At 30.1% G+C, this 24,836-nt stretch overlaps 2 protein-coding genes across 3 annotated transcripts; one reads left to right on the top strand and one right to left on the bottom strand.

Moving 5' to 3' along the window:
• The first annotated feature begins 294 nt into the window (after positions 1–294).
• LOC110603912 (glutamyl-tRNA reductase-binding protein, chloroplastic) lies at positions 295–11,622 on the top strand. 2 transcript variants are annotated; one of them, XM_021741918.2, is made up of 6 exons: positions 295–908; positions 1,034–1,114; positions 3,796–3,900; positions 4,056–4,205; positions 9,467–9,572; positions 11,254–11,388. In XM_021741918.2, exons 1-5 carry the CDS (start codon positions 534–536, stop codon positions 9,569–9,571), a joined length of 816 nt encoding a protein of 271 aa, XP_021597610.1. In that variant the 5' UTR covers positions 295–533; the 3' UTR covers position 9,572; positions 11,254–11,388. The 2 variants fall into 2 exon arrangements, with proteins under 2 accessions (XP_021597610.1, XP_021597609.1); XM_021741917.2 differs by lacking the exon at positions 9,467–9,572 and having other exon boundaries at positions 351–908; positions 11,254–11,622.
• A 1,235-nt stretch (positions 11,623–12,857) lies between these two features.
• Positions 12,858–15,152, bottom strand: LOC110604195 (exocyst complex component EXO70I). The gene has a single exon (XM_021742329.2). The coding sequence runs from the start codon at positions 14,960–14,962 to the stop codon at positions 12,974–12,976; it is 1,989 nt and encodes a 662-aa protein (XP_021598021.1). The 5' UTR covers positions 14,963–15,152; the 3' UTR covers positions 12,858–12,973.
• Between the last annotated feature and the right edge of the window lie 9,684 nt (positions 15,153–24,836).

Below are 24,836 nucleotides of genomic sequence, written 5' to 3' on the forward strand. Positions count from 1 at the left end.
GAGGTTGCTTTTCAGGAACTTCTTTCATGCCGGCAGTGTTATATGCTGTCGGGCGTTTTGTGGTGCTCTTTTCTCCAAAACAGTCTGTTTGGATGTGAGTTAATGGGAATGGGCTGATTGATCGTGGGTTTGCTGAGTTGGTGGACTGTTGGGCTTGGAAATTATGGACTTCATTCTGCTCTGAATTATGTTGGATCATTTACTCTTTATTGGTTTATCATTACATGGTAAAAAAGAAAAAGAATGGTGAAGAGCCAATGGCCATGGCGATCGGAGAAAAGTGGAGCGGAAGTGGTGAAGAGAGAAAAGAGCCGGCAATTTTTTTGTCAACCGGTTATGCCGGTAACCGTATGCTGTACGAAGGCCTAAGATTGCGTTTTACTCAATCCAACGGTTGAAGAGGCCACATGTAGTGGTACTCCAGTTACCGTCGGATACTCCGTTATCAATATCAACATCTTCAAATATTCCAAATCATTTCAATCAATTCAAAGTCCCAAATTAGACTCCAAAATCTTCCTCTGCGTGTCTCAATGCATCTCCATACTCAATCTCTAACCGCTTGCTTTCCTCTTTCTCAATTCACTATCCCCAAACCCATAACCAAACTCCAATTTGCTCCTCCTAAGCAAAACCCATTTCGACAATTATCGTTAAAATGCTCACTTTCCACAGTTTCAGAGCCTGCCCATCTGGAATCCTCCATCGACAAGCCGTTTCCTGCTGAAGTTTCGAGAACAATCATGGAGTTGTCTTCAGTTGGCACTCTCTCTACTTTGACCAGCGAGAGTTGGCCCCTAGGAGTTGGTGTTCGGTTTGCCGTGGACGATGATGGGACGCCTGTTTTGTGTTTGAGTGATCGCCACAGTCAGTTCTCCGTGGACAAGAGGTCCAGCCTTCATGTTCAGGTTTGAAACTTTTTTGTCCTAGTGAAGCTTTAGCTGCAATTTTTTTGGTAAAGCTTTAATTGCAATGTGTTAAACAATGATGTAAATTAGTTCATGAGACCTAATGGAGATTTGATATGGAGCAGTTGGAACAGTGTGGAATGCGGACTCAGCAGTGCACAATTCAAGGCAGCCTGCAGAAGCCAGACGACGGGAAGGTTTTGAAGGTAACTTAGTGCCGGTTTGGCATTGTGGCTTGAGGGCCATGAAAAAGCATCATTTTAGGTGCGGTATTATTTTAATATTCTTGTTACTAAAACTTATTAAATCTAATTTATAAATTTTTTAATAGTCTCTGATATATATATATATATATGGTTGTCTCACCTTTTCAGTTGCAAATTATAGTGGTTGATAATTGTTGCATCAGAAATACTAAGGATTGTGTTTAGTTACAGAAAATATGCCTGTTTTCTAAAATATTTTTTCTTGTTTTTTAGAAAATTAGAAACTTGTTCATTTTAACTTTTTTACTATACTTGGAAAACAGAAAATAAATTTTATGTTTTCTAGATTTTTTAAAGGAAATAGAAAATATTGAAATGATTGTTTTCCATGTTTTCTTCATTGTATTGGAAAATTGAAAAATACATCTTTCAAAGTGAAAAATATGAAACTCCATGTACAACGAAACATGAATTTTAGTAATTATATTTATATATTCAAGTGTGCATAAATTTTTCTTTTTATTTTAAGTTAATATAAAATGTATGAATTTTTCTCCGTATTTTAAATTAATATAAAAATTAAGATGGGAAATATTATAAAAAAAACATATTTTTTTACAAAAAACAATGATAATTTTGAATATATGTTTTAGTTTTTTCCGTAGAAAATAATTTTCAATATTACATAAAATGAACACGTTTTTTCAATTTTCGGTAGAGAACACAACAAAACAAAACGGAAAATTGTTTTCTGTAGCTAAACACACCCTAAGGTTTTTTATTATGCTTTTGTTTTTTAACAGTTGAAGTTCTTGTTACCATTTTCTATAGAACTCAAAGTTCTGCAGAATTTGAAATAAATTTATGCGACCCCAATGTGTAGGTTATATAAGAACTTAACGTGGGTAGATAAGGTATCAAGTACTCTTCCCCTAATGGCCAGCTTTTAGAGCATAGATTGAATCACTACTGTGGTTTTTGTAATGGAAGTGGAGCTGTTGCAGCTGTGGTATACAGTAATTTGCCTATGGATGTGAAAACGTAGTAATTTATTATGCAGCGACGGAGCTAACTAAAGTTAAAGAAAGACAGCAAATTAAATTTTATAAATACATCAAAATTATAAATTCAATAGCTTAAGTGATAACTAGAAAATCTATTTCATGGAGATTGAAGAATACTCTCCTTTATTCCAGTTTTGCTTTGTGACTAAGTAAGATAAAGCATATCCATATACAAGTGGTAAGATTTTTTGTTGGATTTAAGTAGAAGGAAAACCAACATAGAGGCTGTACAGTTTCTGGAAGGATTGGAGGAGTCACGGATTCTCATCTTTTAGCAGAAAAAGAAAGGAAGCCATTCTTCATTTTATACATGTAACGACTGTTATTTTACTGGTAACATTACAGTGACTCCCAATTACATCCTAATCCCTTTAAAAAAAAAAAAGCCTGTCATATTTAGCGGGTAACATTGCCCCCGGAAGTTGTCAAAATAGTGGTTGTTATTTAAATCCATATTTTATAGTTGAATTCTTCTAAGGCATGCATAACAATTCCATGAATGCTTAGTGTCAATTGCTATGACTCTCTTGTTTGAATATCACTTTCTAGTTTCTACTCAATGCTGAAGGACATAGGCATGCAAAATTAAGTAAAAGTATTTTGTTCCTGCTAATTATGCAAGTGAATCCCAATGTTGCTGGCATAGGCATCCATTAAACTAGTAATTGGCAATTTAGGATACTTTAGAAAAAAAAAAAGCTTGATGCCTATTATCTGATTCTTTGTGTGATCTTCCTTTCTATTATGGGATCTAGTTTTGGTAGTTTTGCCATTAGCAATTAAAAAAAAAAATTGCTGTTGTGTCAACTTTGATCTGGATTTTGTGTACAAAAGAATATCAAGTCAAAAAGACTTAACACATCAATGTAATGTTCATGGAGATGTGAGTGATAAGGCTGGATCAGTCCTAAGACTTATACATCCTCGAGCTTCTAGATTCCTTTGCTTCTGATTGTGTGAACATGCATTAGAACTTGGAGGACCAATCATAATAATCATGATGAATTTCACCTATAATATTTTCATTCTTGACCATGTACTAGTTTTACCATATTTCAATTGAATTCTTCCCATTAATCAGTTACATCGTCTTTTGAAGAAGCAAGTTTAACTACTTCTCCAATAATTTCATGGAAACCAAGATTTATCTCTTGGTCAAACAACCACTGTAATTTTGCTAGTACTAATCTCCATAAAAGAAGAAATTGCTGTATAGTTAGGAACATGTAAGCAAATAGGCTGATCATAAGCCAAATGCAGCGTCCATGACCTTAAAATTTCTTCTCTACAGAGTCTTCCCCTTTATGAACTTCATTGTTGAATATGTTGCTTTAAACTTTGCAGTGTGCAATAAAAGACGAGTGAAAGCTCATACAGAAGCAATGACAAGGTTAAATAATGTCTAAGCTTAAATATTGTTAAATCCATGTGGGGCCTTTTGTTATGCAGTAGGCATGCTTACACTTGCACACACATATAAGCTAGCATGTTTTGATGTTCCTTAACCAGCATGATGTACTATTGATGCAACTGAATGCTTGTTCTCAATATATATTGCTATGATATGGTTTCTTAGCTCAAGAATCTGGTGTTGCTGTGAATGTGCTGTTTTATTAGTGGCAACAATCACTGTGGAAAAAGAGATTTGGAGAAGAAGTGGATGATGAGCTCATATATGTTATTGCTGTGGAACGGGTACTTCAAATGGAAGATTTTATGGAGGTATTCGGTTTCTTTTTTTTTTTTCTTCATTTGCGTAATGCCTTTATGAATTTGTGTTCTCTATGCTGAATACTAATTACATTACCCTGTCCCAGGATAGGTAATTAGTTGAGAGTCACTTTTCCTATCAGTAATCTATGTCTGAACTATTTCAGGATGGTGTATGGGTCTCTTCATCAGATTATAAGAATGCAATCCCTGATCCACTCAGAGGGTCTGCAGAAGCAATTGTTAATGAGATAAATGACAAGAACATTGAAGATGTTCACCGCTTTTGCAACATATACGTTGATTTGGATTTCCAGGTTTGCCACTAATCCGGGGTTTCTCTTGCATGCTAAAATATTCATATTCTTGAACCTTTCTCTGACTTGCTTGAGACAGTATTTATATTGATTTTCTTCTAACACAATCGCCAATCCATCCTAATTTCTGCTGGATAAGTAGACATTACAGCCAATATCAACTCTTTATGTGGGGAATGCAGCGTGCTTAACTAAAACATAATAAAATACAAAGTTGTTTAGTCCCATATTCTTATTAGATAGAGATGTGAACATGGTTTTAAATCACAGTTGTAGTAATAGAAATAGGCTTGTAATGGTCATAACATAGTGGTTATGGCTAGGTGCTATGCAAATTCTTTTGAAAAATTTGCAAAGTTAATAAAATGAGTAGATATTGATAGGCACAAGTAAGACGAAGATACACAACTAGATAATAAGCATAAATACATTGAATAAAGACATTATGTATGTAAGGTGGTATATTAATAACCATACACAACTAAGATACATCAAACAATAAAAAGAAATACCAAAAAAAAAAAACAATTTAAAAAAAGAAAGTAAAACTTAACTTTTGTGAGAATTAGCTGTGGCAAATAGAGGTATTTATGATGATCTAAGCTTAAAGGGAGAGATTTGTAGAAAGAAGGAGGCATTTGGGTGAACTTTGACAGAATATGATAGAAATAGTAGGTGTGGAATGCTAGAATGTACAAAGAATGAAAGGAAATGAAGAAAATACTGTTTGCATGTGATTTGTAGCAGCTGCATTATTGAGGATAACAGTCATTATGTTACTTAACTGCAATAATGGCCTGGCCATTATCGTTAAATAACTGTTGTAATGGCTGTTATTCACATAACTCAAAAAATGTCTATAAATAAGAGGGTAGCCAGGCTTTGAAGAACATGTAAAAAATGACCAGTAATTTAAAACCATGGATGTGAATGTGCTTTGTGTTTTTTCCTAAATTTATTTGTCACTCTTCTGTAAGAAAGTGCCGTTAGTTTCTTGGATCTTAATTATTTCTTCTCTGTGTGAGGTCCTGTGTCGTCATTCCCTTTCTGTTTCTATTTGAATGGATTAACCTTCTGTTTCCATAAGCCTGGCTCTAGTTTCTTATGTGAAAGGGGTTTGTGTCACATAAAGGATAAGCCTGGCGCTAGTGTCATGTTGAGCCTCCTCAGATTTCTCTTAAGTAAATGATCTTTAACTGTCTAATCTTCAACTAGTGTCCAAACTTCTCAAGCACTTAGCATGTCCCTTTACATTGTAAAAGGATAGTTCATGTTATAAGAAACTTCCTAGCAAAAGCCATTCTTACAGAAGATTGACAAATTTAAGATTCAAGGTTATAGGACACCTCATCTTATGGAGTTGTGCCGTATGCTGCCTTGATGTCCCACATGGTCATATTGTCCTTGATGACTCATGGCCAATCCCCTTATTTATGTTACATGGATTAACTTTTTTCTTTCTCTTTTTTTTCCCAATTAGTTATCGTTTCGCATTTGATGTTTTTATGGTTAGGATAGCCCCCTTATGCTTTATCCTAGCATTAGATATTTACTCTCACATTGCATGAGTATTTTTAATTTTTTTAAATTATTAATAAAACAATAACAATAAATGAAAAATTGAAACAAAATATAAAAAATGTGGAAAATATGAGCGAATTAGTAAGAACATGCCTTGTAGATATTTGTGAAAAATCTTATTCATCTCCAAATAACTTTTTTACTCTTATTTTAGAATGTAAGGGGAGAAGTTTGTAATAGTTTTAGATTTATGTATAAGCTTTTTCTTTGCAATTGTAGTTCAATAGAGTTAGTTTATCATAGTAATTTAGCTTAGTAGTTAGTACTCATTTATATATTTGTAACCATGGCTTTTTATATATTACCGTTATGTTTGCAAATTCTTTCTCATTTTACTTGTCACCAGGCCTATTCGTCTTCCTATTTATTCAAAATTGAGCTTTATTTTAAGGTCTTAGATTCATGGTGTGTTCATATTTCATAACTTAATGCTATAATATCTATATAAATATAGATTTATTATAGATGTTAAGTATAAGGAAATCAGAAAGTTGTACTAATTAGTAATTATAGAAAGGTAATATATGTTATCTATTACAATAGAGATTACAACATGTTTATACATGGAAGACTGTATCTAGAAAGGAAAGGAAATCAAGCCTATAATCATGCAATTCCTAAGATTAAGTAACTAACACATTTATCAATATTTACTTCCTATAACCTATAACAGTCCCCCTTAAGTTGGAGCAAAGATTAGGCATGTCTAATTTTAATTGATCTCAATTGATCTCTTGTTATTGTTATTGTTATTGTTCAGAGACGAAGTAATAGGTAGGGATGACAAGATTTGAACCTGAGACATTTTGTACCCAAAACAAACGCACTACCAAGCTGCGCTACATCCCTTTCAATTGGTTTACAATGTTATTGTAAATAATACCTGTTTTGTTTTCCACACCCAATTGTTCTCCCGTTCGGATATGTCCTGTTGAGATTATCTTTTGTTGGATCTTCTCACGAACAGAGTGACAGTCAATCTCGATGTGTTTAGTCTTCTCATGAAATATTGAATTAGAAGCAATGTGGATAGTTGCTTGATTATCACATTACAATTTAGCAGGCATCAAATTTGTGAATCCAACCTCTTCCAACAATTGACGTACTCACAAGACTTCACATACGACTTGTACTATGGCTCGATATTCAGATTCAGCACTAGAACGAGAGACCACATTTTATTTCTTAATTTTCCATGAAACCAGGTTACCTCCCACAAAAACACAATATCCAGTGGTTGTACTCCTATCAACCTTCGAGCTTGCCCAATCAGTATCGAAAAAGCATTCAATATTTGAGTGTCCATTGTTATCGTAGAAGAGTCTGCGTCCTGGAGTCTCTTTCAAGTAGCAAAAAATCTGTCTCAGAGCATCCCACTGTGCAGCAGTAGAAGACATAAATTGACTTACTTCACTCATTGAATATGCAATATCAGGACGAGTTACCGTCAAATAATTCAGCGTACCGACTGATCTTTTATACATTTCAGGATCTGCAAATGGCTCACTGTCTTCTGTGGTAAGTTGAAAATTAGGGGTCATTGGTGCACTGCAAGGTTTAGCACCCAATTTTCCTGTTTCTGCCAACAAATCGAGAATATATTTTCTTTGAGATAAGGAAATGCCTTTCTTATACCGAATAACTTTGATGTCCAAAAAATGCTCAAAAAAAAAGGTAAAAGAAGGCTGCCCACACCAAATAAATACCTAACCAACACTCAACAGAGTAAGGAACCGTAGCAGAATGCCGGAAACAAAAGCCCAAGGTCAACGGTGGCGGACAAACGTGAAGACCCTTGCTGGAAACAGGGTCACGCCGGCAGATGACTCACTGGAGACCAGCGGACAACGGACGAGGGGGCTGTGATCCTTCTGGCAGTGGCGGTGGTGAAAGAAAATAGCTTTAGGTAGGTGAGTACCAAATTTGATTGTCTAGGGTTTGAAAATTCAAAATTGAATTAGAATCCTAAATTAGGTTTATGCTCTTATACCATGAAGAATTTTAGGACAAATTTTCTATCTAAATTTCCATTGTATTAAGCTTTACAAATTTTGTGTAGAAATATTTACAATATGATAGTGAATACAATCCCTACAATCAAGCCTAATTAGAATCCAAAAGATCTGCTCATTTAGTAGCTGAATTTTCCTAATTAGCAAGATTTGCATTGGTTAACATAAACTTACAATCAAGCCTAATTAGAATCTAAAGGATCTGCTCATTTAGTAGCTATCCTAATTAGCAAGATTTGCAATGGTCAACATAAACTTCATGAAAATTGTATATTTTGTATAGTAAATTTACGTAAAATGATTCTTCTTTCTATAAAGTAATCATTTTACGGAAAATATATTAAATTAACTAAAATGTATTGTTTCAAATATATAAATATATTTTATGCAAATTAATAACATAAAAGTTATATTAAATTAATGAAATTATTATTAATTAAAAATAATTTTTGTTCTATTATTTATAAAATATTATTATCTTAATATTTTAAAATGTTAATATTTTTTATATTTTTGATATGTTATTTTTTATTAATTTAATAATTTTCATAAAATAATTAGTTTATAAAAATATATATCATTGCAAATAAATTTATAAAATCTGTAATGCAAATATCATAAATTTCAATCTTTAAACTTTTTTAAAAAAAATTAAAATGTTGTGTTTATATATTCTTTATAATTATTTTCATTTTCCATTAATATCAAATATTTTCTGTAATATGATTGATTACAAAAAATCAATTTACTTCACAAAAATCTTGAAGTAAAATATAAAATTTCCATAAAGTATGATTGGATTACATGGCAAAGTAATGGTTACTTTGTTTTGAACAAGGTAACCATAGAAGTCACCATATATATAGCTAATACAGATAAAAATAAGACCCATGGGCAATCACTTAGTTATTTGATTGTATTTTTTATAGTATCTTTTCCAAATTTACGAGTTTTTGTTAATTTTAATTCATAAACATAAATGTATGTTAATTTTATTTAAAACTTTTTAAGTATTGAGAAGATAAAAGGTTACATATTGTTCAGTGATAATAATAATAATAATAAGTTTTGTTCTATAGTGGCACAGTCTTAGGGGAAAGCAATGGGCCTGATGAAACTGTATTAGTTTAAACTGGAAGTAGTTTGTTGTGATTAAAGTGGATTGGCTGTGGGTTTAGAAAGGCAAATCCAATAATCCTTTTGGTTTGGTTTGGGTTTTAAAATAATGATCCGTGGAAATCAATCCAACCTGAATATTTTATTACATAGTACTCCCTCCGTTCCATAATTTTGGACCACTAAGACATTAAATTCTATTAAATTCAAAAAAATGTTTTGAGAGGTTTATTGGAAATAAAATAAAACAAAATAGGGTTATAATAGTAAATTTATATGTTACTGTAAAAGTGAACAATAATTTTGGAACAACTAAAAAAGGAAAGATGGACAAAAATTATAGGGTGGAGGGAGTAGCAATTTATTACCAATATATAAAGTGTTTGACGTAAAAGCCCCACTATGGTTTTTCTAATTTGCACCCAGAGAAAAAAAAAAGTTCCTGTTTTTTATGGATGGTTGCAGTTTGATATTTCTAACAACTGATGAGGTTGCTTTGGTGTGGCAATCAATGTGTAACATATCCGAACCAACCCATGTACACCCCTATAGGCCATGGTAAAGGAGAGGACTTGTGGCAGTCTATCTTGGCACACTTCCGTGGTTAAGGAGACGTGTTGGATTCTCTCATTAACCTATTTTATGAACAATAAATGAGGTGATTTTAAGCGCTCTCAAGTTGATTAATTTTTGGATTGCGCTCATCTTTTTGACATATTTCCATCTAGAGGATGACTATGCTTAGGAATGAACAATCAAAATCAAAATAATAATAATAATCATGGGCAAAAGTACCAAGATTCTTGATAGAACTAGTGCCAACTCTTATATATAAGTCGCACCTTAGTGTTTAATAAATTTTATTTTAGGTGTCTTGATTTGATACCTTGCATACTTATTTCAATACTTCGTTTATCGTTAATTTTAGCCATTTTGCTACTTGTTTAAGAAAATTCACTGTCAGGAGGATGATTCTGTTTGAATGTTTGGATTGATTTTGTAGGATTCTCATACCTTGTTTCTTATTCTGAATTGTTCTCTACTTGTCATTAAAATTTTGTGTGGTGGTGTCACGGGATTGGTGATATCTGTAATTGTGGGGTTTCGGAACTGAAAGAATGGCTGCGCATGGTAAATTTAGAAGATATAGCCTTGGTGCTTCACGTTCTTCTTTATGCTCTATGCATATGTCAATATTTTCATGTTTGCTTTCTTTGTGCCTGGAATTTGCAGTAACAATATGCTTGTGATCCCTTTATCAATAATTTTAGGAAAATTTACTATTTAATCTCAATTTATAGAAAACTGATTTTGAAAAATTGACATTTTAAAAAATCTATTAATTAGTCTCTTTGATAATTTTAGCTGTTAAATATTATAAAAAAAAATTTAAAATACTATTAATATAGAGGGATTAATTTGTAAACTTTTTACAAAATTGAGTGAGTAATTTATAAATTTTTTCAAATCATAGAGATTAGATAGTAAAATATTTAACGGTTAAAATTAATGGAGGGATTAATTAATAAATTTTTTTAAATTTTAATGTCTGTTTTAAAATCGAAAGATTAGTTAATAAATTTTTCTATTTATAGTAATTCTTCTTTATTTATAAGTGCCTGTATTATCTCTGGGATATATTTTAACTGTACTACGAGTATGCTGGAGTTTTCCCTTATTTTTGGTAGCAAGGTCTCTAGGCCCTCCATCTTTGCTTGATTCATTGGCATGTTGGCATTTGATTCAAATTTGAAGAGTAGTTATAGGTCATTTGTTTCTCGTATTTTTTCCCACGTCCCTTTCATATTAGGTACCTATACTTATCTCTGTCATAATTCTTTATATCTACAAGTAAGGCAATTAAGGTGGTGGGTTCCCTTTTTTCTGGTGATTCTCAATATCTACCTTGCTGCCCCTACTTAACTTTTATAGTTCTTTTAAGTTAGGCCTTCCCTTGTTCAGAGGAGTAAGTAATAACCCATTCCCTTCCCCAACGCCACCTCTCCAGGTGGAAGATCCACCAACTTTGCAGAAGCAATACTTGACTTTAAAGGCGTGAAACGTGCATCCCCATAGTCGGAGGAACCATGCATGCGTGACACATGTCCCCCAAGCATCTAATGCTATAGAAATTGAGGAGTTAAATAATAAGTTTTTAAAAATTATAAAGGTTAAAGAGTGTCTTTGACCCGATGCCTTATTGTCTGTTTTACATTGTTTGCTTTAATTAATGTTCCTAATTGATTTATATTGCCCTAGTTGTTATTTCTTGGATTTTTCCTTTTTCATTTCCATATAATAAGAACAATGAAAGTTGAAATATTGATTGGGTTGATCAGGTGACGGAAGCAAAGATGATATGGGTTGATAGGCTTGGGTTGGACATACGTGTGTACAGTCCGGAGAGAGGGGTTTTTGATGTTAGAATTCCGTTCCCAAGAGAAGTGACGGATGAAAAAGGGGCCAAGTCATCATTCAACGGCATGTCGCAGCTTGCTTGGGAGGTCGAGAGAAATTATCGTCTCCCTGATTTTAACAAGGTCACACAATTGAAGCGTATAACTTATAGGGGATTGTAAACATTTTTTGAGAATTCTGTTAATTTCAATTTCATTTAGTTCAGTGTTTCCTTTTTCTTTATAAAAAAAATTGATTTGTATGTATTACTAAAGAAAGAGTTAAAGGTGAGTTTAAGGTTAAATTGGAAATTGAGATTTAATAGATGTATTATTAAATAAATAATAATAAAATTAATAATAATGTTTTTATAAATAATTAGTAAAAAACTATACTTAAAATTTTAAGGTTTGTAAACTAATAATTTAATTTAACTAATAAACTAAATTATTAATAATATTAATTTTTTAAATTATAATTTTTTAATTTAGTTGATAATTATTTTTATATTAATGTAATTTAATAAATAGTGCCCTGTTATAAAGAGTAAGTATTTTTATTTTTAAATTAATTGATAACAGTTTAATCTAAAAATTAAATTATTTGATTTATCGATTTTATTAAAATTTAATTGATTTGTATTGAATTGATTCAGTTCTAAACAAAGGGTTAATAACTTAAATAGAATAGTATAATAAAATTTAGTAAGGAATATTTTTCACTGGATACAACTTTCTCACCCAACTTTACCTTAGCAAGGGAAAAATGAGAAATAAAGGGGGGCAAATGCGGAATTATCAATGACCCACTATTTCTTTCAAGGCTTTATTCACTCTTACTCGACTTTAATAAATTAAAATTAAAAAAGTTAGACACTCAGTTATGCAAGATAAAACAAGTGAAATTAATCCAAGAAAAAGGAAAAAAAAATATCAATTAAGGGTATTTTAGTTAATTTTTTTTCTATATTTAACTATATTTAAGGTGGAAGGAATGAAAAAAGTCCCTTAATTTTTTTCTCCTTATTTTGAAATTAATAATTTTATAAAAATTTAATTCAATTAATTTTTTAATAATTTTTTATTTAAAATAAAAAATTCAATTTTTTTTAATTTAAAAATTTTTTATTTTAAAATAAATCGAATCCTCTTATAATTTTGTAAGAGTTAATTTAATTTTTTTCTTATAAAATAAATTATGTCAAATAAAAATTAAAAAAAATTTATTATTTTACGGTAAATCGTATAATTATCCTTTCAATTCATTGAATTTGAATTAAATAAAAAATGATTATTTTTTACTAATACTTTAAATTTGAATTAAATAAAAAAATGATTATTTTTTACTAATAAAAGTATTGAGATAAATAGTTGGATATTTTTTTTATTTTTTAAATGAGACTCGATGTGTTTTGATTATACCAAAAAAAAGTTATTTTTTTATTATTTTTATTTTATAATTTTGGTTTCTCCTTGTAGCATAAAAGGATTTAAGAAATAACTATATTAAGTAAACAAAGGAGAAGCATCAATCATTAATTTGCAAAATTGGTAAAATTAAATTTCTAAATCTTTTTCATTTTATTCTAATTGCTATTCTACTCATCTGGTAAGCTTTGCAATTAATTTGAATATATAAAACTAAAACAAGAAACAGAAAGAGCTACACAGCCATAAGAGTAAATTGATGAAAGTGATTTTTCTCAATATTTTTCACTTCATCAATCCAATGAGTTTGTTTGTTGTTGGTACTATACATTCTAAGCTTTGGCTGAAACAGAGAGCTAAGCATACTCTCCAAGCCTTGTGCTGTATATTTCACCTCTTGCTGTTCTGTAATGCTTAAACTCTGCAAGAAACTCTTATAAACAGGCACAAAAGCCTGCACAGCCACTCTGCAAATCTTTAACCTCAACTTCTCACTGGGGACAACCCATTTAGATTGCTTCTCATACATTTCATCCAGTGCTTCATTGAACTCTTTGAGCCGCCTCTTCTTCACAGAAACACTTGCAGGTGAGTCTGAATCTTCCTGGTCTTGGCTAAGAAGAGAAACAATCTTCCCCCATGTTTCTCCCAAGTAAAGTGTCATGAAATAGTCCTTGTACTGCTCATGACCTCTGACCCATGATTCACCCATCAATTCTCCAACTTCTGTTCCTCTCAAATTGCAGAAATGGAAATGGTTATTCATCATGAAAAGATAGGAGAGCGACAGATCGTCGTAGCCTTTCGACCATGTGTCTAAGTTTAAACCAATTTCCTTTATTATGCAATGTATCTGGTTTGTAATAAGTGTCTCCTTGTACTCCTCATTTTTCCAGCTTTGATGAATTGTTAGAATCTTGATCAGTAATGGCTTGTAATCCTCGCCGAGAAGAAGATTACAGTAGTCTGTTACAAAGCTTACTAGCCTGGGAACACCTCCATCTGAAGGAGAAGAACTTCCTCTTTCATGCTTCACTTGAAATGGAAATTCCCAGAAAATCTCACTAGCACCACAGACAATTTTCCTGATGAGGTCCCTTGTCAGGTTTTGGATTTCAGCAGAGTCTTCACCTTTGAAAAGCCTGTTGAAGTCTGCTCTCAAGTTTTCAAGACACTCAAACATGTCTAATAGCTTCAAGAGCTTGACAGGATCTTTCTTGCATTCTGCTACTCTTGCTCCAAATCGGAGGAAAGAAAGAATCCCAGATTGTTTAGCAATCTTGGAAAAACAACCCATCCAAATATCTGATTCAATCTCTTGGAAAACTTCATTGCAGAGCTTGTACTCAACTTCATAAATATTCTTCACAGCAGACTCCAAATGATTGCACCATTGATTTATGAAGCTTTCTATCTCTTGCACATCATCAAGTTCTGTCACTGACTTTTCAAGATAATTCAAATCAAGAGCTTCTAAACTTTTTCTTGCATTCATACTCCGAACTTGCACGAAAACTGATACGCATTTCTCAAGCCTGTTACTGGCATTTAGTGTACCAATAATGGCCTGAAGCTTCTTCAAAACAGCAACAGGCAAAGGTGATGAAGCAATACAGGCTTGTTTTCCAACGAAAAAAGGGAAAGCAGCAGGACTGGAATTTTCTGCAAGAAGCTGCTTGAATTCAATTTCAAGTTTGCAAAATGCAGCACAGAGAATTCCTCCACTGAGCTTAGCTTGTTCTTCACTTCCTTGCAACTTTTGCAGAAGATTTAAACACATACTAACTTTCAAGGCATAAAAATCATTGGAAACCATATTATCTTCAAGAAACTGAAGAATACCCTCTAACCATTGAATTGCCAGCCCACAATTACTAGCCAGAAATTTTAATCCTTGTTCAAGCTTTTTAACGAGCAAGAGATAAGCAGAAAGATCAGAGCCTGGATTGTACAATAAGATTGACCGTTCAAGCTCCTGAATGGCATTGTATACCTTTATAACTGCCATGGCAGGGCCAATCCCATGATCAATCTGGTCTTTAATTGCAGAAAATGTGGACAGTGGAGCAGCGGAACCCATCAAGGAAGGCAATGTCTGGTTTATCTTCTCCAATCTTTGCCCAGTTTTATCTAGAGCAGAGGAAATAGCTCTTGAATTTTCTAAGCTGGTTTTCAGGAACATCCTAGCAGAAGCAAGATGATCAATTTCAGTGAGGTCAGCCATTTTCAAGAGCTTGTCATGCTAGAGAGAATCATGATGATTGTGAATTTATATAAAGCTAGAGGAGATCCTGAGAATTTTTTCTTGTTTGTCACTCATTTGTTTTCTTTACCAAACTCACCCAACTGAGTAAAGGGATGAGTAACCATATTCAAACCAAACCTCACTTGCAAAACAGATATCTCTCAATTCTCAACCACCATCCATTCCATTTACTAGTTATGGAGCACTGCCTTTAACAGAAGTGGATTTTTATGATTTCTTTTCAATTATATATATATATATATATATATTTGGCTTAAAAAATTTAGAAAAATTTATAATTTAATCTCCGGATATTATTATTATTAACAAGTCAGTCTCTGGCATTTTTTTAAAATCTATTAAAACGTTCTTATCTTTTCTTTTCGTCTACGGAATAGTCCTTCCGTCCTCTTTTCTATTAAAAATAGATAAAGAATGAAATAGAAAATTTTTAAAATTCAATTTTACCCTCAAATAAAACTCTTTATTTAGTCCTTGAATATTACTATTATTAACAAGTCAGTCCCTATATTTTCAGAAATTTATTAAAACATTCTTATATTTGCTCATATCTATTAAAATGTCCTTATATTTTTTTATATCTATTAAAATGTCCTTATTATTTTTTTTTTATCAACAAAATCGTCCCTCCTCCTCCTCCTCCTCCTCCTTAAAAAGAAGAAAGAAGAAGAAGAAGAAGAAGAAGATGATGACGATGAAAGAGAAGAAGAAAAAGAAGAAAAAAAAGAAAAAAAAGGAGGAGAAGAAGATGATGATGATTAAAAAGAAAAAGAAAAAGAATCTCCTCCTCCTTAAAGAAGAGAATAAAAAGAAAAATAAAAAAAGAATCAAAAAAGAAAAAGAAAAAGAAGGACCAAAGAAGAAAAAGAGGGGGAGGAAGAAGAAGAAAAAAGAGGAGGAGGAGAAAAAGAATGGGGATAATTGGGTCTTTTGCTATATTTTTAACAGCAAAAATAGACAGAATGACTATTTTGTTGACGGATACAAAAAATAAGGATATTTTAATAGATTTCTGAGAATGTAGGGACTGATTTGTTAATAATAGTAATATCTAGAAAATAAATTATAAATCTCCTAAATATTTAATATTTACTCAGAAAAATTTATCATTTAATCCATTTTAATAACCTTATTATTTAATCTCTAATTTTATAAAAATATTTAATAATTAATTTTCCGGTATCTGATGTGTTGTTTAAAAATCGATGAATTAATTGGCGACTTAAATTAAATTATAATTTTTTATTGTCTAATACAAGTAATTTTAAAAATTTTATATAAGATATTATATTTTAGGGGTTTAATATAAAAATGGGGAAAAAGGACTTGGAAGACTATTGGTGTAACTGAAACAATCAGAAATGCATCTTATTGAAGAAAAAGTATTATTATCTCGGAAACGTGTTAGGGAGGTTCTTCTATTTTTATGCAACATCACGACATAACACAAACGTCAATTTGGATAAAATAACCCAATCCTAAACCCACCGGACGTGATAGACGTAAGGGTCATGCCCATAAAATTTTATTTTTTAAATGAAAATTTATTAAATAAACGTTTGTTTTTAAATATACTGCTGCGTTTAACTTCTCACATTTAAAAAAATTTAAGAGCTTGATTTTTTTATTAGTTTAATTAAATAAAAATAAAAATTAAATTTGAATCTGTATTTTTTTCTAAATCTAATTGTAGTCGTTGAATCCTTTATTATTGGAATAGGGGTAAGCTCTCCTCTCTTTAATTAACTTTTGGAATAGGGATAATGTGTTCTTATACGGTTTTTAGACACTCCTCTCATTTGGAGTGAGTTAAGTCTAATTCAAATTTAATATGGTATCAAAGTTTTTCCACTCATATTAAATCTCTTATAAATACGTCAAGTTTCGGTGTAATCCTAAGCGTGAAGAGTTTCAGTGTAATCTGAGCGTGAAGGGCACACTTTCAATATAATCTTGAGCGTAAAGGGTTTCAGTGAACGTGAAGGGCATGAGGTGTGTTGAATCTCGTATATGTGTGGAATAGAGTTTTAAGAATTCTTTCTCTTTGAATTAACTTTTGACAAACAAGAGAATTCTATTTACACCGAGTTTTAAAGGTTTCGGTGTAATTTTGAGCATGAATAATTTTAAATAAAGATAATATGTCCGATGTAGTCTCGAATATGAGGGATGTGTTGAATCTACATCAGTAATCTGTGTGAGATGGTTTGGGAATAGAAATAAAGTATTTAATATAATTTTTGGATACGAGAGAGTGTATTGAATTTTATATTAGTGTAGAATAAAATCTTAAAAATTTTGTTTCTTTGAGTTAACTTTTGATAAATAAGAGATAATTCTATTCGCATTGAATTAATTAATTAAAAAAGAAAATACTTTTAAGTTTCTGTGATGTGTTGTCTTTATACATGAAGATTGAACACTCCATCCTTACTTTTACTTACGGGATAAGTGGGTTGATTATTTGGTCACCTATAGGGGCTGCCAACTCTCTTAGCATTCTTTCTCTTGGAATTGGTGCCCTTGTTGCATGATTTTCTGGTTCAATATTAGCAAAGACAACAGGTTCAGCTGATCTTTGGACTGGTGCAGCAGGTTGCACATTAAACTCAGCCATCTCAGCAGCGGTTTGGACAAACTCAGCAGAGTTGTGTTCTGTTTCAGCAGGGTGCTGTTTTGTTTCTATGATATGTGTTGCTGGTTTAGTTGATTCAGCAATTTCTGGTTCGGTTGTGGCAATTTCAGTATGTGCTATCTCTTGAACAGCAGCAACTTCAGCAGGTGCTGTTTGGACAGCAGCCGTTGATGAGGATGGCTTTGAGGTTTTGCTCCTCTTATTTAAATATTTTTTTTCTTAAATAATTGGATTTAATTATTGTCTAAATTTAAAATTAATATTTTGTACATATGGAAATGCCATGTGGCATATGTCTCCAATTTTATTTAAGAAAATCACAAATGGGAGACCTAAATATGCAAGTTATGTACGTAATAGTAGCAGCTACCGGAGAAATACAAATCATCACAAAAAGACTAATCTTAGGGTGTGTTCCGAAACGTTGCAGGATATTTTATTTTTTCAAAATTAAAAATATAAAATTATTTTTAAAAACTGATTATATAAAAAAAACAGTTTATAAATTTTCAAATAAAAATAAATAATAAAATATTTTTTAAAATATGATGTGTAGTAATAAAATAAAAATATAAGTAATTTTATAAATAATTGCATATAAAAATGAATAAATTATTTTGACAAAATTAGGATATTATAATCAGAAATAATATTTTTATTTGCTCGTTATGTTATAAAAAAATTTATTAGTTAGTTAATTTTTTAATTTTAAAAAATGTATTAAAATATTTTTCAAAGTTTAAATAGTCTATTAATTAATTTTTCAGTTAATTTTAATAGTTAAATATTATAAAAATAAAAAAATTAATTTTTAATTTTTATTATATAGAAAAATTCACTAATCAATTTATTAATTTTAAAAAATAAATTAAAATATTTCAGAGGTTTTAAAAAATTGATGAATTAACTAATAAATTTTTTTAAATTATAAAAATTAAATAGTAAATTTTTTTTTAAAAAAAATCAACTAATAAATTTTTTATATTATAAAAATTAAATAATAAAATATTTAATAATTAAAATAAATAAAATTATTAATTAATAAATTTTTTAAAATCTTTAAGGTTGTGTTAATATATTTTTTAAAATTAAAAATTAATTAATAAATTTTTCATATTATATAAACTGAATAGTAAATTTTTTATAATAATAAAATAAAAATATATTTTAAGGATTAATTAAATGAAAATATATTTTAAAAAATTAATTGATAAAAATGAAAATTTAAAATTATTAATATAATTAATAAAGAAAAATAATAGTTTAATAGAATATATAAATTTCAGTTTTTAATTTTTTAATTCAAAAATGTTTTCTAATAAGTAACAAAGGAATAAGTTTTTTTTTTTTTTTTTTTTTTTTTTTTTTTTTTTATATAAAAAAAAATACAACAAAAGCTAATACGCCCTTAGTTTAGTTTACTAGATTCAGTTTCCGATATGCGGAATTTATTGAGATATTTTCATATCATATTTACTTGTACAAAAAGCTCAAATTCCGAACTTGATTTTAAAGTTAAATTTGTCAGGGACAAAATAATAAATTTGATTTTAAGGTCATCATTTGTCAAGGGTAAACTACACTCTTCAATTGATTTAATTTTATTTAAATTTATTTATTTAAAATAAATTTAATTATAAAATAAAATTTAATGTTTTTAACTTTATTTCACGTTTCTAACATTTTAAATTCATGCTATAATTGTTTCCATTAAATAGGTTTATTAATATTGTGAAAATAAAATTAATAAACGTGATTGAAATAAAATTGTACCGTAATTGACTGGAACCTATAAGAGATAATTTGAGGTGGTGGATGTCGTAAAATTAATTTAAATTTCAAAAAGATTTTATGGTTATTAAAGATTTTATGGTCGTTGGAGTTTTAATGGTAATTATAGATTTTATGGTCGTTGAAGATTTTATGGTAATTAAAGATTTTATGGTCATTAAATATTTTATTTATGAGATTTAAATGTAATATTAAATATGACCGTTATGATTTTATTTCAAAATTCTTATAACCATATATAGCGTTCAAGTTTTCCACAATAAATAGCCTTCGTCTTTACAAAAATATTTACTCTTAATTTTCTTCTTTATTCTTTCTTTTCTCTGTGTTATCTGCTGGGTTATAAATCAGAGATAAATTCTTGTTGTCCTGATCCTGGAAATTAAATCCCAGAAGAACCTGTTTAATCCTGGGGGATCACAAAATAAATCATTAAGGACAGTGTTCAACACGACTCAAGTTTCATTATTTTACCCAATATTTCCAACAATCTTAAGGATTTATCTTTACACAAATGGAATCAAATGTTATCACCGTCTCTACTTTTGCACTACCCGCTTCCAATGACATTATCACTGTCTCTGCTTCTACAAATGGTGGGTCTCTTCTGTCTGCGGTCCTAACATCCCGAAGTTTGAGAATCAATACCTGTACCTACTGTTGATCCAAAGTTGCATGAAATCTGGGCCTATTCTAATAAGGTATGTAGGCATACAATTATCAGTACTCTTTCTAACGATCGCTTTGATAAATACTGTTCTTACAAGGAAGCCAAGAAAATATGAGATTCAATGAAATATGAGACTCAATGAAATATGAGATTCAATGAATCTGAAGTATACTGCTGAGGATGTTGGCTACAAGAGTAAATCTTGTACAAAGAAAAAGTGCACAAAATCAAATAACAGGTACGAAAATAAGAAATCTGATTACAAACTTAAATTTAATAATCTCATCTTTAAAAAGAAAGGATATTATCTTGCATGTGGTAAGCCGGGTCATGATGCACCCCAGTTCAGGAAAAGAGTGATAAATGACAATCCTCCTAAACCAAAAGTGAATTTAGTTGAAGGAGATGATATTATTGCTGTGGTCATTTCTTAAACTTTTCTTGTAGTTAATGTGCTAGAATGGGTAGTAAATTTTGGTACTACTAGGCATATCTGTACAAACAAAAATGCGTTTACTTCCTATCTTACAGTAGGGGAAGGAGAAGACATGTGTATTTTGGTGATTTTAGGACTGCAAGTGTCCTTAGTAAATAGAAAGTTCTTCTCAAACTCACATCTGGCAAGACCTTGGCACTTAATGAGGCACTTCATGTACCTAATATGAGAGCTAATTTAATTTCTGTAGCTCTATTGGAAAAGGCTGGGATTAAGGTGTCTTTTGAGTCAGACAAAATTGTACTGACTAAAAATGACGTGTTTATTGGAAAAGGTTATTGTAATTAGGGACTCTTTGTTCTCAATATTTCTGCAATAACAAATGGAGATGTATCTTCTTCTGCTTACTTGCTTGATTCTTTGATTTATGGCATGCTAGATTAGGACATATTAGTGCTTCTTATATTAATAATAATAATAATAAAAAAAAGAGGTGGAGAATATATCTTATTTAATGACTTTTGTGAAAAAAGATTTACTTTACCTTATTCACTTAAATCCAATGGAGTAGTGGAAAGAAAAAATAGAACATTAAAATAAATGATGAGTGCTTTATTAATAAGTTATTCCTCACCTAATAACTTTTGGGGGAAGTTTTATTATCTGCTCGTTATCTACAAAATATGATACCCTATAAGAAAACTGATAAAATACCCTATGAACTTTGGAAAGGTTATACACCTAACTTAAAATATTTAAAAGTATGGGGGTGTCTTGCTAAAGCAATTCTTCCTGATCCTAAGAAATGAAAAATGGGTTCAAAAACTTTTGATTACATGTTTATAAGTTATACTGAAACCTATAAACTCAAGTTTATAAGTTTGCTTTAGCTTCTATACATAAACTTGTTTTAGCTTCCTAAGACAGAATTTCTTCTATTAAAGTATTAATTGCTTTAGGTTTTAAGCATAAACTTGTTATTTATCAAATGGATGTTAAAACAGTTTTAAATGGAGACTTAGAAGAAGAAATTTATATGGTTCAACCTAATGATTGTATTGTTTCTGGTCAAGAAAATAAAATCTGCAAACTTCTTAGATCATTATATGGTTTAAAACAAGCTCCCAAACAGTGGCATGAGAAATTTGATCAAGTTTTGTTGAATGATGGTTTTATCTCGGTTGAAGTTGATAAGTGTGTATATATAAAATGTAGAAATGATTGATAAGTGTGTATATACAAAACGTATAAATGATGAATCTGTGATTATTTGTTATATGTGGATGATATGCTTACTTTTGGTACAAGTTACTATATAAAAAAAAAAACCTTCATTGCCTCCAAATTTGATATGAAAGATGTGGGAGAGGCAAACGTGATTTTGGGAGTTAGAATCATAAGAGCATTATGTTGAGAAGCTTCTAAGGAATTTTGGACATTTCAATGTTAAACCAGTAAGTACCCCTTATAATCCTAATTGTCAATTAAAGAAAATTAGAGTCTGAATATGCATAGATCATTGGGAGTCTGTTGCATTTAGTGAATTTTTTATCAACACCATCTATATCAATGTGTTGTGATTGTAAAGCAGCAATAGCCATTGCAAAGAATAAAACTTTCAATGGTAAGAATAAACATATTCGTCTGAGACATAATGTTGTTAAGCAGCTGCTGAAAGATGAAACTATTTCTATTGATTATGTGAAGTCAGAAGTGAATTTGGCCAATTTTCTGACTAAATCTTTAGAGAGAAAACTAATAGATGAAACATTGAGAGGAATGGGACTTAAGCCAGTTTGAAATTAACAGTGATGGTAATCCAACCTTTGTGATTGGAGATCCCATGAAAAAGGTTCATATGGGTAATAACAAGTCACCTGTTAGTTCTGATAGCACTATTTATTATTGTCTCTTTCCATGGTGTGAGAAGTGCTAGACTGCATTAATGAGAGGATGAGATGAAAACTCTTAATGATATTCATATCCCTTATGGGTGGTGTATAAATTGCAGTATACACTTGATGATATCACCTATATAAGTGTGGAGTGGGGCCGCTTCTATGAGATTGTGGCATAATCTCTAGAGCACTTATGAACCACCAGGCGCGCGCATGGCCTATTAGTGCAAAATGGCGTTGACAACAAGATCTGTGGAGTGTTATGAGATTGATGAGAAATTAACATACAAAAAAGAGTTTTGGTTCATAGAAACAAAAGTTTCACCAATTATTCTGTATGTTAAGTCTTATTAATCTAGGTATGGTTCATAGTCTAAAAGACATCAGATTCGAAACATACACACTAAATTTCTAAATCCAGCAATGAAAATCTTTTGAAATCTGTGGGGGATTGTTGTAAAATTAGTTTGGATTTCAAAAAGATTTTATGGTCATTAAAGATTTTATGGTCGTTGGAGATTTCATGGTAATTAGAGATTTTATGGTCGTTGAAAATTTTATTGTAATTAAAGATTTTATGGTCATTAAATATTTTATTTATGAGATTTAAATATAATATTAAATATGACCGTTATGATTTTATTTCAAAATTCTTATAACCATATATAGCGGTCAAGTTTTCCACAATAAATAGCTTTCGTATTTACAAAGATATTTATTCCCAATTTTCTTCTTTATTCTTTCTTTTCTCTGTGTTATCTGCTGGGTTATAAATCAGAGATAAATTCTTATTGTCCTGATATTGAAAATTAAATCCCAGAAGAACCTGTTTAATCCTGGGGGATCACAAAATAAATCCTTAAGGACAGTATTCAACACGACTCAGGTTTCATTATTTTACCCAATATTTCCAACAGTGGATGCATACGACAATTAATCCAATACTCAAGTCAGCTAAAATTGGATGAGAAAAAGTATAATTAAATACTTAGAGTTTTAGTATTTAAAAATAACATACCTTTATTTTTGTGATTGTTTTTTTTATATTGATAGAAAGTAGAGATGAATATAGTATTTTTTGGTAATTCGACGGTGTTGTGGTTGGCCTAATGGTAACGAATCTTCATAGGCTAATTGGTCAAAAATCCTGTGATTAAAGGTAGAAAGAAAATCTCTTGACAGGGAAAAGTCTAACATGGGGCCAAGGGGTCACAGACCCCTCTAAAATTTTTAAACTTTTCTAAGGGTATTAATGTAATTTCACACTAATACCAAAAAGCCTAAATTCTTCCCTTTCTCCTTTATTTTGTTTTTTCTCACTTCTCCGACAACCTTCAACCTCCTATTTTCTTCCATCTCTCAATTTCTATTCAATAAATTTTATCTTAATTCATAAATTTTATTTCTTCAAATCCAACGTAAGTTATCCATCTTCTTTCTATTATCTATTTTTTTTTCAAGGTGAGTTATTTTCTCATTTTATTTTTTTACATTAAAAATTAATTTATATTTTTTATTTATTTTATTATATTATTAATTTGTTATTATTTATTTCACTTAAATTATGGATAGTAATTTAGTCTACTTAAAATTAAAAAGATTGTGTAAATTTTAAATATTATTTTTATGGGTAATAATTTAATCTAATCAAAATTAAAATTTTTTTGTAAATATTAAATATTATTTTTATGGATAATAATTTAGTGTAATAAAAATTTAAAAAATTATGTAAATATTAAATATAATTTTTATGGATAATAGTTTATATCTAATTAAAATTAGAAAAATTATATAAATATTAAATATATTTTCTATGGATAATAGTTTATATCTAACTAAGATTGAAAAAAATTAAATAAAAATTAAATATTTTTTTAATGGTAATAGTTAAATTTTGTTCAAATATAATTTTATGGTGAATTAATAAAATATTATTTTTTAAAAAATAAATTTTAATGATAGACATTGAATTAAATTATTAATATATTTAAATTGTGTGTATTATTATAGGGATGAAGCGATTATTTAAAAGAATGTCAATAAATGCATTGTCATTATCGTCGTGAATTAACCTGTTCAATCAACTTCACATAAGCAACTGTTGAGGATTATGAAGTTGATATTGAAAACATTCCATCTGATCTAGGACTTTGGCATAACATAATGAGATATTCGCCTGATGTTAGAAATTAGGTACGCAAAGCTTACCTACTAAAAAGTCTGTATCAACCACGCAGTCATAAATTTTCTCAAAAAGTAGATGGAAATAGAGATAAAAGATTTATTATGTCTTGGTTTGATGAATTTGAGAGTTGATTAGAATATAGCACAGCTAAAGATGCTACATATTGTTTATATTGTTATCTTTTTACATATGGGCTTAGTAAAATAACTTTGGATTT

The sequence above is a fragment of the Manihot esculenta genome, chromosome 16, assembly GCF_001659605.2.
Source record: "Manihot esculenta cultivar AM560-2 chromosome 16, M.esculenta_v8, whole genome shotgun sequence".
NCBI lineage: Eukaryota > Viridiplantae > Streptophyta > Magnoliopsida > Malpighiales > Euphorbiaceae > Manihot > Manihot esculenta.

Coding starts and splice junctions, on each gene's coding strand:
- LOC110603912 (XM_021741917.2), top strand. CDS start 534: ATGCATCTCCATACTCAATCTCTAACCGCTTGCTTTCCTCTTTCTCAA. Junction 909..1,033: donor GGTCCAGCCTTCATGTTCAG/GTTTGAAACTTT, acceptor GATATGGAGCAG/TTGGAACAGTGTGGAATGCG. Junction 3,901..4,055: donor AAATGGAAGATTTTATGGAG/GTATTCGGTTTC, acceptor GAACTATTTCAG/GATGGTGTATGGGTCTCTTC.
- LOC110604195 (XM_021742329.2), bottom strand. CDS start 14,962: ATGGCTGACCTCACTGAAATTGATCATCTTGCTTCTGCTAGGATGTTC.